General features: G+C 43.2%; 1 protein-coding gene across 1 annotated transcript in view; it reads left to right on the forward strand.

The window, feature by feature from the left end:
- The window catches only part of NDUFAF2 (NADH:ubiquinone oxidoreductase complex assembly factor 2), a 60690-nt gene that overhangs the window by 28544 nt on the left and 16631 nt on the right, over window positions 1–15515 (forward strand). The window contains exon 2 of the mRNA XM_054397990.1: window positions 6803–6892. Within this exon, the coding sequence (XP_054253965.1) occupies window positions 6803–6892 (90 nt within the window). The remainder of the gene's footprint in view (window positions 1–6802; window positions 6893–15515) is intronic.

A 15515-nucleotide genomic window follows, 5' to 3' on the forward strand; every position in this document is an offset into this window, starting at 1 on the left:
GCAGCCTATTCCAATGCCTGGTCACACTTTCCATGAAATTTTTTTTCCTCATGTCCAGTCTAAATCTACCCACTCGCAGCTAGAGGCCATTCCCTCTTGTTCTTTCACTAATTACCTGGGAGATGAGACCAGCAGCAGCTTGCAAGCATATATCTGCTTACCTGATCATAACATTTACAATTAAGTGCATTTGGGTCTTGTTTTATTCAGTACCTTTACTCAGTGTAGAGCTAAGTGTTTTGGGGAGGTTTTTGTGGGGAGCAGTGAGAGGGGCTTACTAATAGTTCCCTTATTTGGCTGTAGGGAAGATATTGTATATTCTCATTTGGACCCAGTCAGCTCTGGTTTCCTTGCCTTCTATGATATTTAAGGCTAGATTTAATCTTGCTGCTTGGAAGGAGTTTGTCATGTCTTAAAATGGGTATTTTCGTCTCTGTTTTATAAACTCTCTAGCCCTATATGCTCTGACAAAATATCAAAAGAGGAATTGTATCTTTCTTACTGATAATTAACTACCTTTCTTTGAGAATAGTGGGGGAGGGGGGGTTTGGTGATTTGTTTGTTTGTTTTGTTTCTTTTTTTTTTCTTTCATTCTTTCAGCATCACAGGCTATAGGAGATAACAAACAGTATGTTTTGATAATTGTCCATGGTCTAGATTTGTAAGGTATTGGCATAGAATTTGTAGTGGTACACATATCCTGAGAAACAGTGATGGCATCTGTATCCCCAAGAACAATGATGGAGGAGATTATTTCTAAAGTAAAACTTTATTTGTCTCATAACTGGAGACAAATAAACTGTGAACAAACTCAACCCAGCGGTTATATCAGTACTTCAATTAAATTATTTGTGCCACACCAGATCCAGTGTACTAACCAACTCCTCACGTGTTAATATTAGGTGCATCTATAGGAACTGGTGCTACATCTTAAGACTGGCACCTGACCCCCACAAGATGGCTTTTATTAATTTATACTGAATTTATGAATTTATTTGGCTTTTATGAATTTATTTTGGTCTCTTAAAAACTTGGAGCCCTCTCAGTCCAAAGACATGTATTTCAGGGCCATCTTGTGTCAGATTTGTGATTGCCAGGCAGAAGGATTTCAAAGCAGTATTTGACAACAATGGAAGGAGTGGTCAGAATTAATCTGTGAAATCTATCTTGGAGATGGACAGCCACACAGCAAAGCTCTTCTCCTGCATGCAAATGTTTTTATTGGACATTATACCAAGCTTGTTTTCACATCTGGCTGTATAGCAAAAAAGTTATTTTCTACTAACCTCTTGTGGTAGTAGGGCCAAACGGACCCAACACAAACCCAGAATGAGTCCTGGCATGTCCAGGCATGATCCCCCTGTCTTCTTCCCTCCTGCAGGGGTCTGGGGAACGTGGGAAAAACATAAAGAACCCAGGCATCAGAAAGTCTGATAAACAAGGGATATGTCCTCCTTTTGTGGCAAACAGGCACAAGTGCACTGCCCATGCTTCACCTAGACTAGGTTTATGTCTTTACCTTATATGGTCACGGGCTGGCAAAATTCCTTTCTATTGATTGCTAATTGGCCAAATTGATCCTCGGGAAAATGGTAAAAGAAAGCCAAATTGTAAACAAGGTGCCTTGCCTTGCCTAAGATCCAGGAAAAGAAGCCATGAGCTTTGCAACTCAGAATCCTTCCTGTGCCTCAGTTTAGCCTGGAAGACACAAGCCCCTTTGCATAAGCTGCACTGAAAAAGCAAAGTCAGCCTCTTTGTGTCATAAAAGCCCAGGAGCAGACAGAAGTGTCTTGCTGGCCAGAAGGACAAATCCCAAGTCAGCCAAGTCCCCGGCAGCTGTCCCCTTGCGGCAATAAATCGCTTCCAGCTTAAGCACGTGCTTTTCAAACCCAGAACTGAGAGAAACAGGCTGAAACCCCAGACAGCCTGTGAAGCCTGAGAGGCCTGCCTGCCGTCGTGCCGTGGCCATCCCGGCCATAGGGACAGTGAGACAACCCTGCCAGCAACCAGCACCCGAGAACGCCCCAACAGCCCTTACTGGCTAATGTACAGCAGCAGCACAAGTGTGTACAGGTGGAATTCCCGTTGCTCTGTGTAACCTGGACTATACTGCATTCCTGGAGAGAATTCTGGAGTAATTGGTTACTTCTATAAAGCCTCTGTAAAAATTATGTCTTAATTGGTGCTGTTTTGTCAAGGTTCCTGTTGCCTCTCCCCCTAGTGGACAAATGGCATGACCCTCCTGTGGACCTGCTCCTTGAGGTCCATGTCCTTCCTGTACTGAGAGCTTGAGACCTGGATGCAGTATTCCAGGTGAGGTCTCAGGAGAGCGAGGTGGCAGGATCACCTCTCGCATCTGCTGGCAACACTTTTGATGCAGCCCAGGATGCAATTGGCCTTCTATAGAAGCCTTTCTTGTTTTTCTTTACATCCCTTGCCAAGTTCAGTTCCAGATGGGCTTTGGCCTTCCTGACCTCATCCCTGCACAACCAGGCATCATCCCTTTACTCTTTACAGGGTGCCTCTCCCTTCTTCCATTTCCTGTGTAGTCCTAATTTGCCCTTTAGTTTGACCAGCAGGTGTAAGGAATGGTCCAAAGAGCCTCATTTGTCTCATCATTGTCATCAGGAATCGGGACCCCCTTTCCCCAAGGAGAAGGACTGAAATTCAGGCTAACATCTTAGCACGAGTCCTGCAGCGGCCTGCTCCATAAGTTACTGATTAAGTGACTGAGCCTGTGCACTGGAATGTGGTCTCCATGGTTTTCCAGGTGCAGGTTGCGTGGGAGAGACCTAGATGGTACCAACGGTCCGTAGCTGCCAAGTATGATGGACGACCCTACTGTTAGTGGTTATCCCTTTGGAACAGAGAAATGGAACTGCAGTCAAGAGAGACTGATGACCTGGCATTGCCAAGGGAACCATGAACTTCAGTGAACTCTGCTCATCCTAATGTCATTATAATACAAAAACACACCTCCTGGCCTGAGGTTACCCACCTCTGAGGCAGACCACACCTCGGGCGTGCCTCCTTGAGCATGTGTGGAAGCCCTACTCATGGGGGGCACAAGGGGCAGAGAGAGAGGGAGTTCAGACATAGACAGGTGTGAAGTTGATTATAAAAGATGTCTCCTTAGCAACAGGGTGGGGGAGAGTTTTTGGAATTTTCTGAGGAGTTCTCTGTGTGTGTGTGAAGAGCAACAAGAAGACGACACTGGAGGAAAGCTTTCGCTACTGAGATCAAGAAGGACCAGCATGACTGGACCTGGCACCAGAGAGACATCTTTGGACCCTTGCATTGTTGGTAGCTATAGACCTCTTTCCCTTTTCCCTCTCACTCTACTTTTCCCTTTTCTCTCCTCACTTTTTCCTACCTCATATGGAGGTAGGAAAACAATAAAGTTTTTGCTGCCCCCCCCCCCGGCGTGAGTCACCTGAGTTCTTTGTACGTTGAGATCACAGTAACGAACCATCATGAGTCCATTGTTTGGACCATGACAGCAGGTCATGGCTCAGCCATGGTGGTCTCTTGCTTTCGTTGCCCAATTTCTTACATGTGGGGATTGAGATCTCTTGTGCTCTGTAGAAAGCACCCTTAATATCTGCTAGCCCTGTTCTACTCCCTTGTCCCTGAGGGCTGTTTCCCTTGGGTCCTACTTACTAACTCCTTGAAGAGCTGGAAGTTTGCTTTCCTAAAATTTAGAGTCCTAACTGTGCTTCACATGGACTTCATATCCCTTAGGACAGTGAACTGCTCTAGAACATGATTGCTGCAGCCCAGACTGCCTTCAACTTTGACATCCCTCATGACTTCCCTTGCATTTGTGACCAACAGGTCCCATATCACATCCACTCGTGTAGGGCTGTTCATTTCTTGTCTTAAGAAGCTGTCACCTAGGCACTCCAGCAGCCTCCCAGATTGCCTACAGCTAGCTGTGCTAGGTGTCAGGTGTGGTTAAAATCCCCCAGCAGGATGAGAGCCTATGATTGTGATGTCTCCTCAAGCTGGAGCAAGAAGATTTCATCAATAGGTTCTGCTTGGTCAGGTGGCCTCCTACCTCAGGTAGACTCCTACCACAAGGCTTCCTTTGCTGTCCTGATCCCTAATACCTACCCATAAGCTTTCAACCTGCTTGTGGCTATTCTTTAGTGACAACTCTTCACACTCTATCCACTTCTTTACATAGAGGGCAACCTCTCCACCCCTTCTTCCTCTCCTGTCCCTTCTGAACAGCTTGTAGCCATCGATAGCCACAGTCCACACAGGATTCATCCCACCAAGTTTTCATAATTGCCACTGTGTTGTAGCTTTCCTATAGCAGGATAGTTTTCATCTCCTCCTGTTTTTTGCCCATGCTGCATACGTTGGTGCAGAGGCACTTCAACGGGGCTGCTGGCCATGTCACCTTCAGAGGGGCACCCTAGTGTTCCCCCAAGACATTTCATGGGAGCTACCCTCCTGTCTCCTATTGCCTCAGTGGCCCCTGGTTCATGTCTGTAAGACCTTGCCTTTGCTTCAGTATTCACAGCATGCTTCAGGGCAACAAGTTGAAGGCCCTTACTATCACCCCATCCTTCCAGCCCTGGTGTGTCTTCCTGCCACTTTTCACAGACAGTTTTGATATTGTCACCATCTCCCATCTCAAGAGAAACAGCAGACTGAAGTCTGTCCTTAGGCTCGTGTCTAGTGTGCCTGGTTTTAACCCCCTCTGGCTTCAAGCCTAGTTTAAAGCCATTTCAGTGAGCCCTGCCAACTCTTTCTCTGTACAACAGCATCTGACAGTCAGTCTGCTCTGTGCTATATTACTGGTTGAACCTTAATTCTTCATCCTTGGTAGTAGCAGAATATGTGAGTGGGGTGTAGATCCATATTCTCCATAATGTCTTCGTTTTCAGTATACTGGATGTTCCCTGTCAGCTACCTATTTCAGGGGATGTGGGAGTGTTGGGGGCATGTTAATATAGAAGGGCATATGTGAAAAGTCTGATGTGCACAGAGAAGTTGCCAGTAATTGGAGATGATGTGGCCAGACCACTTTGCAGAGCTAACTAGCAAACTCTCAGTGCTGGTTTTTGAGTCAAGAACAGTGTCAAATTTCTGATCCCTCACCAACAGTGATGTAGAAGATACCCAGGTGAAGGAAAAAACAGTTGATGGAAAGCTGACAGTTCATCAGAGAAGCATTCTGTCGGGGGGTAATTTCAAACTCACAACTAATTTGGAGAGCTACCCCCAAAATAAATCGCCAGACTAGCTCACTTTGGGATGGAAGCAAATGAAGCTGTCTTTACAAGCAAACTGAAATCTAGAAATGTGAAATGCAATTAATATGTGCAAAACATACTCTCTCTCTATATATAATTTATAAACAACACACAAACTCCTCAGACCTGGATGGACCCAGGTGCAACGATGCAAGAGACGGGACAAAGCCTGATGCAAGCAAGGTGTCAGTTTATTGTACAAAGCTTTTTCTTTATATAGGTTAACATAGTATCAGAAGGCAGCTTGTAATTGGTCATTAGTATGTCCAAGCAACAGTTGTAAATTCATGGTTGGCTACAGAGAGAAAGTATCACACGAACGTATACATTTTTCCAAGGCTTAAACAGGCGTCAGGCAAGAGATGAAGGATTCTATAATTCTGTGTTCCTCTATCCTAGCTTTTGCTTTGTTCTTGTTACCAGGTAACTGCATAATCCCCACAGGTCACAGTGACCACTGCGAGTTACCCTATCTATGTTTTTTCTTTTTACACAGCTGCACTCTGTTCCCAGGGTTTACCGCCCATCAGAGACACAATGTCCCCAGGGTCTGGAGTGCCGTTCCCTAAATCAATTCCTTCATCCAGGGGACCCATTCACCTCATTCCCAACTCCCTTCTTACTTCCCATTACCAAACACAGTAGTCAGCAAGGCCACGGAAGAGAAAGTTGCAAGCAGAAGCAGCAGAAGAAGAAAAAAGAACTGTTTATGCCACTACTCTATATCCCCATTAGCAAGCCAATGAATTATATAGACCTCATTGTTATTTTTCTTTTGTATTCAATGGTAATTGCTTTCAGTCTTTACAGTCAGGGACTAGGCTAAAGTTCCCTCTTCAAACTGTAACACATTCATAAAGGCAGATGTCATGGACTGAGTTTAAATCTGCTGATGTGTATTGAATGCCATGATGCTATCATGCCAAATGCAACATTAAGATGCTGGCAGAGCACAGTATCATGGGACTTGAAGGGTCAAGAGGCTTCCTGTTCCAGTTTTTGGGGTTTGGGGTGTTGGTCTTCTGGGCTGCAGGCTTGGGTGGGGGGAACCGATTCATCGCTGGCTTCTGCTGCTGCTGCTTCATTTTGCTGCACGTTTTCAGCAGACAGACGGAGGTAATTGTGCATTGTCTTACTTCAGTAAATACTGTATCTCAATCCAGATTTTTTTGGTGATACTTCCCTCACATCTCTGTAGAGGGCAGGGCACTTGTGAGAGCAGACTGTGTTAACCCTGTATGGGGGGGATACAGAGGTGAATCACCTGGGTTGAAATGTATTTGTATCCAAGTCAGCTGTAGAACATGCAAGCTTTTATTAAAGTTCTGAGATATAGCATTTCAAATTAACATCTAGACAGCAATAATTTTCTATGCGTTTTAATCCTTCATTTTTATCCTGTAGACACCATTACATTCATGTAAGTAAGTACAGTTCTTTCAAAACAATAACATAATCATCAATGTAAATATTATTTAAAAATATATTTAACTGCCTTCTTTTTTTCTTTTTCCGTTTTTTTTTTGTTTTCGCTACAGGGCAGATTATACCAGAAAGAAGATTTGTAGAAGCAATAAATCGTGAAGCGTATCAGTATCAAATGGGTGACTTTCCAACAGAATGGGAAGGTAAATCCTGAGTAATTGTGGCTTCTTTCAGGATAATTTTGCCATTGAATCTAGATTCTATATTTTTAATGGAAAGCCTGACTACGTGAATAGATTTTCTCTTATCTTTCATTTTTAGGAATAGAAGCATTTGTTTAACTATGCAATTAAAAATTCTTAAAGTAATCCTTTTACAACTGGGATAATTATGTTTAGGAAAATCAGTACTTAATAACAGTGTAAATAAAGCCTGTACAATTGTGACTTTTTGTAATTAAACATGAAAATATTTGTGCCTGAGAAAGATCTGATAGCATAACCAAAAGTAAATGTGTTAAACTTCCTAATTATGCCTTCACTGCAGTGTTTATTCATAGGTCAGATGAATCGTTGGTGGCACAGTAATGAGACTTTTTTTTTTGTTTGTTTGTTATGGTGCTATTTAGTTTTCTATACGATTCCCTATAATCTTATATGAGTTGGAAAACCTGTTTATACTTAACCATTTTTCCCCCCACTGCTACCAATGAAAGTTTTGTCTAAAATTTGGGACATAAGAGGTGTGCTGGTTTGGGGCCAGACAGATCATCTCTTGCCCCGAGAGGGACAAAAGAATGACAATCACACAAACGGATTGGAGAGTGATGGAAAGTTTAAATGGAAAAGCAATTGGTGAAATTACAAAAAAACTGCAAGCATAGCGGCAAAGATATCCCAACGCATACAGAGCCCCTTACATAACACCCAAAGGCTTCCCAACTCTTCCCTTCTCCCACCTGAGTGTACACCCAAACCCCCAGGGCTCGCTCTTCCCCCCTCACTGCTAGGCTAGTCTCAGGCTGGCCAGGTCTGAGACTGCAGCCCCCCTGCCTTTGCCTCCTGGCATTAGGCCTAGACAGGCCTAAGAGGCCTTGAGATATTCTCCCACCATTAGCCGATACAGAGCATCTCCCATGGGAGCAGAGAGGGAAGAAAGAGGCAGAGAATGACTTTGCAGATGGATTTATAGGGCACAGGATTTATGGGTAGAAATAGGCCATTTCCTGTGTCCATCTTACTGGGTTGGACGCTCAGGACACCAGAAGTGTAGCTTATGTGGAAGTAACAGGAAGCACCCAGCCTGAACTGCCACAGGAGGAAATTTAGGGAAGACAGAGAAGTTCCTCAGGATTACCTTGCAGCCTTTGAAGAAAGCAGAGGGGGAGTATATATTGATCCTTGAGGCTGTAACAGCTCAAGCCAATTGTAGGGTTAAATGTAGTTTAAAATCCAAGAATTCCTGAAATAGCAGATAGAGTGTACCTGTCATTCAGCATGTGTTTTGGGGAGAGTAATATCTATGCCTCTCTCAGAAGGGGTAGGTTTGAAGCAAACAGATTTTAAGCAGTGTGTAGTTAAACCCTGCAATTGCTTGTCATTGAACATTCTGCTTGCTGGAAGTTTGTGTGACTTCAAAAAACAATTAAAAGAATTTATGGAAGAAAATCTTCCACATGCACAGACACTACTGCAATTTACAGTGTGTTTTGAAGAAATATCATTATATACTTGCTTTACATTATTTCCTTTCCTTTGCTCTCACTTTGGGCCCTGGAGTGAAATGACACTGAGTTAAGAGAAAACTTTGGTCCCATTATATCCCCTCCCGGAGTCAGTAGATGAATATCAAATGTTCTCATCTTGTATTTTATCATTGTCATTACTCTGATTCCTGTGATGTTTTTGTGATCCACTAAGGCTGGTATTAAAAGCTAAGAGTTTCTGAAAGATTAACATATGACTTGACAGTGTGCTGCATGCAGGGGTGGGTACAGCTGTTTGAAGGATGCTTTTGGCAAGCACCAACCAGTACTGGTACTTTGGAGTAAGGGTCAGGTACCCTGCAACATGGACTTTCCTAAAAAGATGTAGCTGCCAGACCTGAGATGCACTTTTACAAGCCAAGGCATATTTTCCAGGTTCATTTCAAAGAAGAAAAGACAGTTGCTCAGTCTCACTTTTATGATCTGCATTTAATACTTAGCTTCCTCATCTTTGTAACTGTTTTTGTTTATTTGTGATATTTGTCAGCAGCAGAGAGAAAGAAGACTTGAGGGTGTCAGTTGATGAAAAACGCAACATGAGCCAGCAATGTGCACCTGCAGCCCAGAAGGTCAACCATGTCCTGGCCTCTGTAAAAGAAGTGTGACCAACAGGGTGAGAGAGGTGATTTCCTACCTCTACTCCTGCTCTCATGAGACCCTACCTGCACCAGTACTGCATCCAGTTCTGGTGCTCCCAGCATAAGAGGGAGGTCCAGAAGAGAGCCACGAAGATGATCAGAGGGCTGGAGGTCCTCCCCTCTGGGAACAGGCAGAGAGAGTTGGGGCTGTTCAGCCTGGAGAACAGAAAGCTCAGGGGAGGCCTTATAGCAGGCTTCCAGTACCTGAAGGGGGCCTAGAAGAATGCCAGGAAGGGACTTTTTACAAGGGCTTGTAGTCATAGGAGGAGAGAGAATGGATTTAGGAGGGCAGATTTAGACTAGGTGTTAGGAAGAAATTCTTTACAGTGAGGGTGTGAGACACTGGAACAGGTTGCCCAGGCAGGTTGTGAGTGCCCCTTCTCTGGAGATGTTCAAGGCCAGGCTGCATGAGGCCTTGAGCAACCTGACCTAGTGGAAGGTGTCCCTGCCCATGGCAGGTGTGTTGGAACTAGATGATCTTTAAGGTCCCTTCCAACCTAAACTGTTCTATGAATATATGAATCATAGCGAAAAGTTTACGACATGCGGCTAGGTAAAAGGTTTTTCTTAAGTACTGAATTTCTGTAGAAAATGAAAGAAGAGGAACATGCATCTTTCCCCAGGGCATTCCTGAAGCCGAAGAGGTGTAGTTCATGTTTCTGAACAGATAAAGTATAAGAATTGCACCAAAAAGCTAACCTGTACTCTTTTGTCTTATGCCAATTTAAACATAAACAGGTTTGTGGAAGTATAACGTAGTTTTGAAAAGCCAAAGATGGTTCTTCTGATGTGGGTATAGAGGTCATTCAAAGAACTATTGTGCCTTTGCTATATATTGGGGAATGAAATAAGGATGTGAGATGCTCTGAATTTTAGTTCATCACTACTTCTTTTCTGCCTTCTATTAAATGAAAAATTCTCAATCAGCAAGAAATTAAGAGTAGAGAGTTCAAATAATGGCAGTTATCTGAGTGGGAGCAGTTTAGTAGAAGGTTTTTAGACACAATTTGCTGAAAGGCTCATTACAATTCTGTTGCTATTTTTCCCTTTTTAATACTGATTTAGAAGTTACCCATGCCCCAAGCCCTGTACTAAATTTTCATTCTACGTCTTCTCTCCAGACTCTTTAATTCCAATGCATTCTTTCTACAGATGTTCACTTCAAAATTTTGCTGTCATGGATGCTGATCATTCCAGCAAATAGTCTGAGACTTTGCAGAAGTACTTCTAAAATGCTTCCTGTTTTCTCTGAGCAGTGAAAGATTTTACCTTAGGTTAGAATGCTGTATAATAGATCTTCTGTTTTCTTTTTACTCTTGGAAACATGAATTTTTGGTGTTCTAAATTCTCTTTTATGGGTACACGCTAGCATCTTCAGGGGTCTTCTTTCCAAATCCTGTGTATGCCCTTTGACATCTGTAGCCTCCCTGCTTTAGTTTTGGCTGGTTCAGCAAATAGCAGTCTTGTTGCATCACCTTTTCAGGCTTTTCACTTTAAGGACTATTGCTGTATTTCCTTTCCACTTTCTTGGGAGCTGCAGAGAGTTGCTTTCACCTGTGCTTTATTCTGCCAGGGCTCAGTTTTTTCACTTGTGTATAATCCTTAATGACTACTTGATTTAAAAGCAGTCATCCCTGCACCCTTTCTCTCTCTCTGTGTTTTCTGACATCACACTGTGTGAATAGGAAGAAAAAAACCCTGTCACCAGAATGAATTGAAGTACTTACCTGGAAATACCTAAAGGTGTGAGTTGTCTGGGGAGAACTTGCACAAAACCAGGGACAAGGCATTGTTTAAAGACTGGGAGCAGGCTGGAGTGAAATTTGAATGGAGTCTGAGTTAAATCTTATTGTATGTCTAAAGACATTCAGCCTTGATGGATGGCAAACTAAGGGGCTGATTTTGGTGCTGTGTTTATCAAGTTATAAACATGTAATTATTTGACCAAGACTAAGTAGAAAGCTATAAAGCAGTCAGATAAACCAATCATCCATTACAGACTCAGTCTCTGCGAGCTGTTTCTTAGACTCTGGAAAAGATGTTTCTGTACTAGTCCTGCGAGTTTACTGAACACAGGATTGGGGTTACTCTTGAGGGTTTGCCTGGAATTTTTCTCCTGAAGATGTTAGGTTTACATGCTCCACAGGATTAGATTTTCTACATTCCCAGACCTATGAATTTTACAGAAGTTGTAACTGTCCATTAGAGTTTTTGTAAAATTGAATCATGCTCAGAATAGGACCATAATCCCTTATGTTATCCTTGGCTTTAGTATTAGCAATTTGTACGCAGAAAACTAAGTTGATTTTTAATTTTAAAAGCCCTGAAGTATGTTTTCCTTTGTACTGTAGTTTTAAATTTAGAACACACAATACGAATGCAACCTTTTTTTTGCTTAGGTGAAGACTCTTATATTCTATGACAAAGTGGGAGTGCATAGTTTTCCATAAATATGGATGTACACAACAGATAATATTTCTGTAATGTTAGTTTTGAATGTTCACATACTGTAGAATGTGTAATTTACCTCCTCAGGACACCTCAATAGTGCTCCTGAGAGGACATCAGTAATTTCACACACCCACAGTGATTCATGAGATTGCCTGCTTCATGCAGCACTTTATTGTCCATGTTTTTTTCTGTCTCTCTTTTTTTTTACCCCTTGTAACATCTAGTGATTAATGGGAGTCTTATTTTGCATGCTTACTTTCACATTCATTATGGCATGTTATGTGCCAGTAGGGATCTTAAAGTTCAATGAAAATCACATACATGCTAATACTAAGAATGTAAATTAGTACTGATGAAAGATTGTGAGGGTCTCATGGTAGGAAATGTCCAGCTATCTTGCAAAATTCCTTTTAGAAAAAAAAGTAGTGTTATAATGAATACAGAATGCAAGAAGTGCCATCCAGATAAAATTAGAGGCAGCAGCATAAGTAGTTTGAAATGGAGGCAAAGATTCACTTTGCCAAAGTTCTGGGGAAGAGGGAACCATGTTTTTGGTTGCATTCAGTACAAACATGATACGTTTTCTACTTTACCAGTTTTAAAACATCTTGTCTGACAATGGTGAGTACATTTTGATTTGGTTTTTGTTAGTGTAGGAAATGGGAGTAATGCAGCTGTCAGTGTCACTGTGCCAGGACACTTTCCACTAGATCAGGTTGCTCAAAGCTCTGTCCAACCAGGCATTGAACACTTCCAGGAATGGGGCACCTGGAACAGCTCTGAGCAACCTGTTGCAGAGCCTTACCACTCTCACAATAAAGAATTGCTTTCTTATATTTAACCTAAATGTACTCTCTTACCCTTCATCCTATCACTATACTGTCTGATAAAGAGTCCCTTTCCACCCTTCCTGTAGTTCCCATTTACTGATACAAGGTCTTCACAGAGCCTTCTCTTCTCTAGGCTGAACAACCCCAACTCACTCAGTCTTTCCTCACATGAGATGTGTTCCAGCCCCTTAATGATGTTTATGGTAGTTCTCTGGACCTGCTCAAGCAGGTTCATGTGTTTCTTGTGCTGGAGGTCCCATGGCTGAGCATGGTACGGCAGGTAATGTTTCACAAGAACAGGGCAGAGGGGTAGAACTGACCTCCTGGCCACGCTTTTTATGATTCAGCCCAGGATGCGATTGGCTTTCTGGGCTGCAAGCACACACTGTTGGCTCGTATTCAGTGTTTCATCCATCAATACTTAACACCTTCTTTGCCTCAATTTTCAATAAGATAGGTTGCCTTCAGGACAACTGGCCTCCTGAACTGGCAGATGGAGACAGGGAGCAGTATAGTCCTGCTGTAGTCCAGGAAGAAGCAGTAAAGGACCTGCTGAGCCACTTGGATCCACATAAGTCTATGGAACCAGGTTGGTTCCTTCCTAGGGTAATGAGAGAGCTGGCAGATGAGCTTGCCAGGCCACTCTCCATCATTTTTCAGCAGTCCTGGCTCAATGGTGAGGTCCCAGATGATTGAAAGCTGGCCAGCGTGATGCCCATCCACAAAAAGGGCCAGAAGGAGGAGCCAGGGAATTACAGACCTGTCAGCCTGACCTCAGTGCCAGGCAAGATTATGGAACAGGTCATCTTAAGCGCACCTCAAGCTTGCCAAGGGATCAGGCCCTGCCAGCATGGATTTAGGAGGGGCAGGTCCTGCCTGACCAACCTGATCTCCTTCTATGACCAGGTGACCCACCTGGTGGATGTGGGGCAGGCTGTGGATGTAGTCTAGCTGGACTTCAGCAAGATCTTTGACACCGTTCCCCATAGCAAACTCCTGGCCAAGCTGTCAGCCCTCAGCTTGGACAGGAGCACTCTGTGCTGGGTTAAGAACTGGCAGGAGGGCTGGGCCCAGAGAGTGGTGGTGAATGGTGCCACTGCCAGCTGGCAGCCTGTCACTAGTGGTGTCCCCCAGGGATCAGTGTTGGGCCCCATCCTGTTCAATATCTTCATTGATGATCTGGACAAGGGGATTGAGTAAGTGGGAGCAGGTGTTGATCTTCTAGAGAGTAGGAGGGCTCTGCAGAGGGACCTTGGAAAGCTGGACAGATAGGCAGAGTCCAATGCTATGAGATTTAACAAGTCCAAGTGCTGGGTTGTACACATTGGCCACAACAACCCCATGCAGCACTAGAGGCTGGGGACAGAGTAGCTGGAGAGCAGCCAGGCAGAAAGGGACCTGGGGGTACTGGTTAACAGTAGGCTGAACATGAGCCAGCAGTGTGTGCAGGTGGCCAGGAAGGCCAATGGCATCCTGGCCTGTATCAGGAATAGTGTGGCCAGCAGGAGCAGGGAAGTCATTCTGCCCCTGGACTCAGCACTGGTTAGGCCACACCTTGAATACGGTGTCCAGTTCTGGGCTCCTCAATTCAAGAAAGATGTTGAGTTGCTTGAACGTGTCCAAAGAAGGGCAACAAAGCTGGTGAGGAGTCTGGAGCACAAGCTCTAAGAGGAGCTGGGGTTGTTTATCCTGGAGAAGAGGAGGCTCAGGGGAGACCTTATTGCCATCTACAACTGCCTAAAAGGAGGTTGTAGCCATGTGGGGGTTGGTCTCTTCTCCCAGGCAACCAGCACCAGGACAAGAGGACACTGTCATGCTGTGCAGAGGGAAGTTTAGGCTCAATCTTAGAAAGAGGTTCTTCACAGAAAGAGTGATTGGCCGTTGGAGTGGGCTGCCCAGGAAGGTGGTGGGGTTGACATCCCTGGAGGTGTTTAAGAAAAGACTGGACAAGGCACTTACTGCATGGTCTACTTGATTAGTTAGGGTTAGGTGATTGGTTGGAATTGATGATCTTGGAGGTCTCTTCCTATGTGGCTGTGATTTTGTAATACCTCCAAGCCTCTTTCCACAGAGATGCTTTCAATCCTTTCATCCCATGGCCTGTTGCTTAGGTTTGCCTTGATCCATGTGCAGGACCTTGTCCTTTGCCTTGTTAAACTTCATGAGGTTGGCATGGGCCCAATCCTCTAGACTATCGAGGACCCTGTGAATGGCATCCCTTTCCTCCAGTATGTGGACCACACCACAGAGCTTGGTGTTGTCAGCAAAGCTGCTGAGGGTGTAGTCAATCCCACTCTCCATGTTGCTGACAAAGATGTTCATTTATTTAAATCTGCATTGATTAAGTGTAATGGAGAGCACCAAGAAAGGTGGGAGAGTTTTCTTCATTGCCAAATTGTAATCACTGTCTGTGTTTTTCAAAAGAATGCAAAATGTTGTAATACTAAGGTATCATTTACTTGGGTTTTGTTAAATTAGTGCTAACTTGGTAATATATTACTGGTTATATTTTTGAATACATTCATTCTTCCTTTACTTATTACTATGAATTTGTGTGATGCCTGAATTATGAGATGTTGATGATTTTTTGAACCTTGTGTTTGATGTGCAAATTATAGTTGATAACTTTAAAAAAAGATGAAAGACTTTAAAAATTTTGTCTGAAAGGGAACTACCTAAAAATTAATGGTGATTAACATTAGAGTCCTTCCATTATTCTTCACAAAGACTGAGACTTGGTCAGGTGAATTATTACAAAAATACATTAATTTTGAAAACTAAGCTTGAAAAATCATCAGATGCTAAAGTATGATTCTACTAAAATAAGTTTAATTCAGGTGATATTTCCTTTGCTTTTATTCTTGCATATGCATCTTGACCTGTTCTTTATGTAGAATAGTTCAGAAATGGATTTCTGAATATATGAGGAAATATATGTTAAGGCTAACTAAGTTCATTTTATGGCTGTAAAGAGATTTTAGTACATTTTGTTACAGTATTTCTCCTTCAGCTACATGACAGTGAAAGAATTTTTCATTAAATAATGATTTTCTAGTGAAGATCATTAGCAATGTTAAAACAAATTTACCTGTAGTAATTTGGAAAACGGTATACAATCTGTGTGTCAGCAAGTTTTATTTAG

Source organism: Indicator indicator, chromosome Z (genome assembly GCF_027791375.1).
Source record: "Indicator indicator isolate 239-I01 chromosome Z, UM_Iind_1.1, whole genome shotgun sequence".
Lineage (NCBI taxonomy): Eukaryota > Metazoa > Chordata > Aves > Piciformes > Indicatoridae > Indicator > Indicator indicator.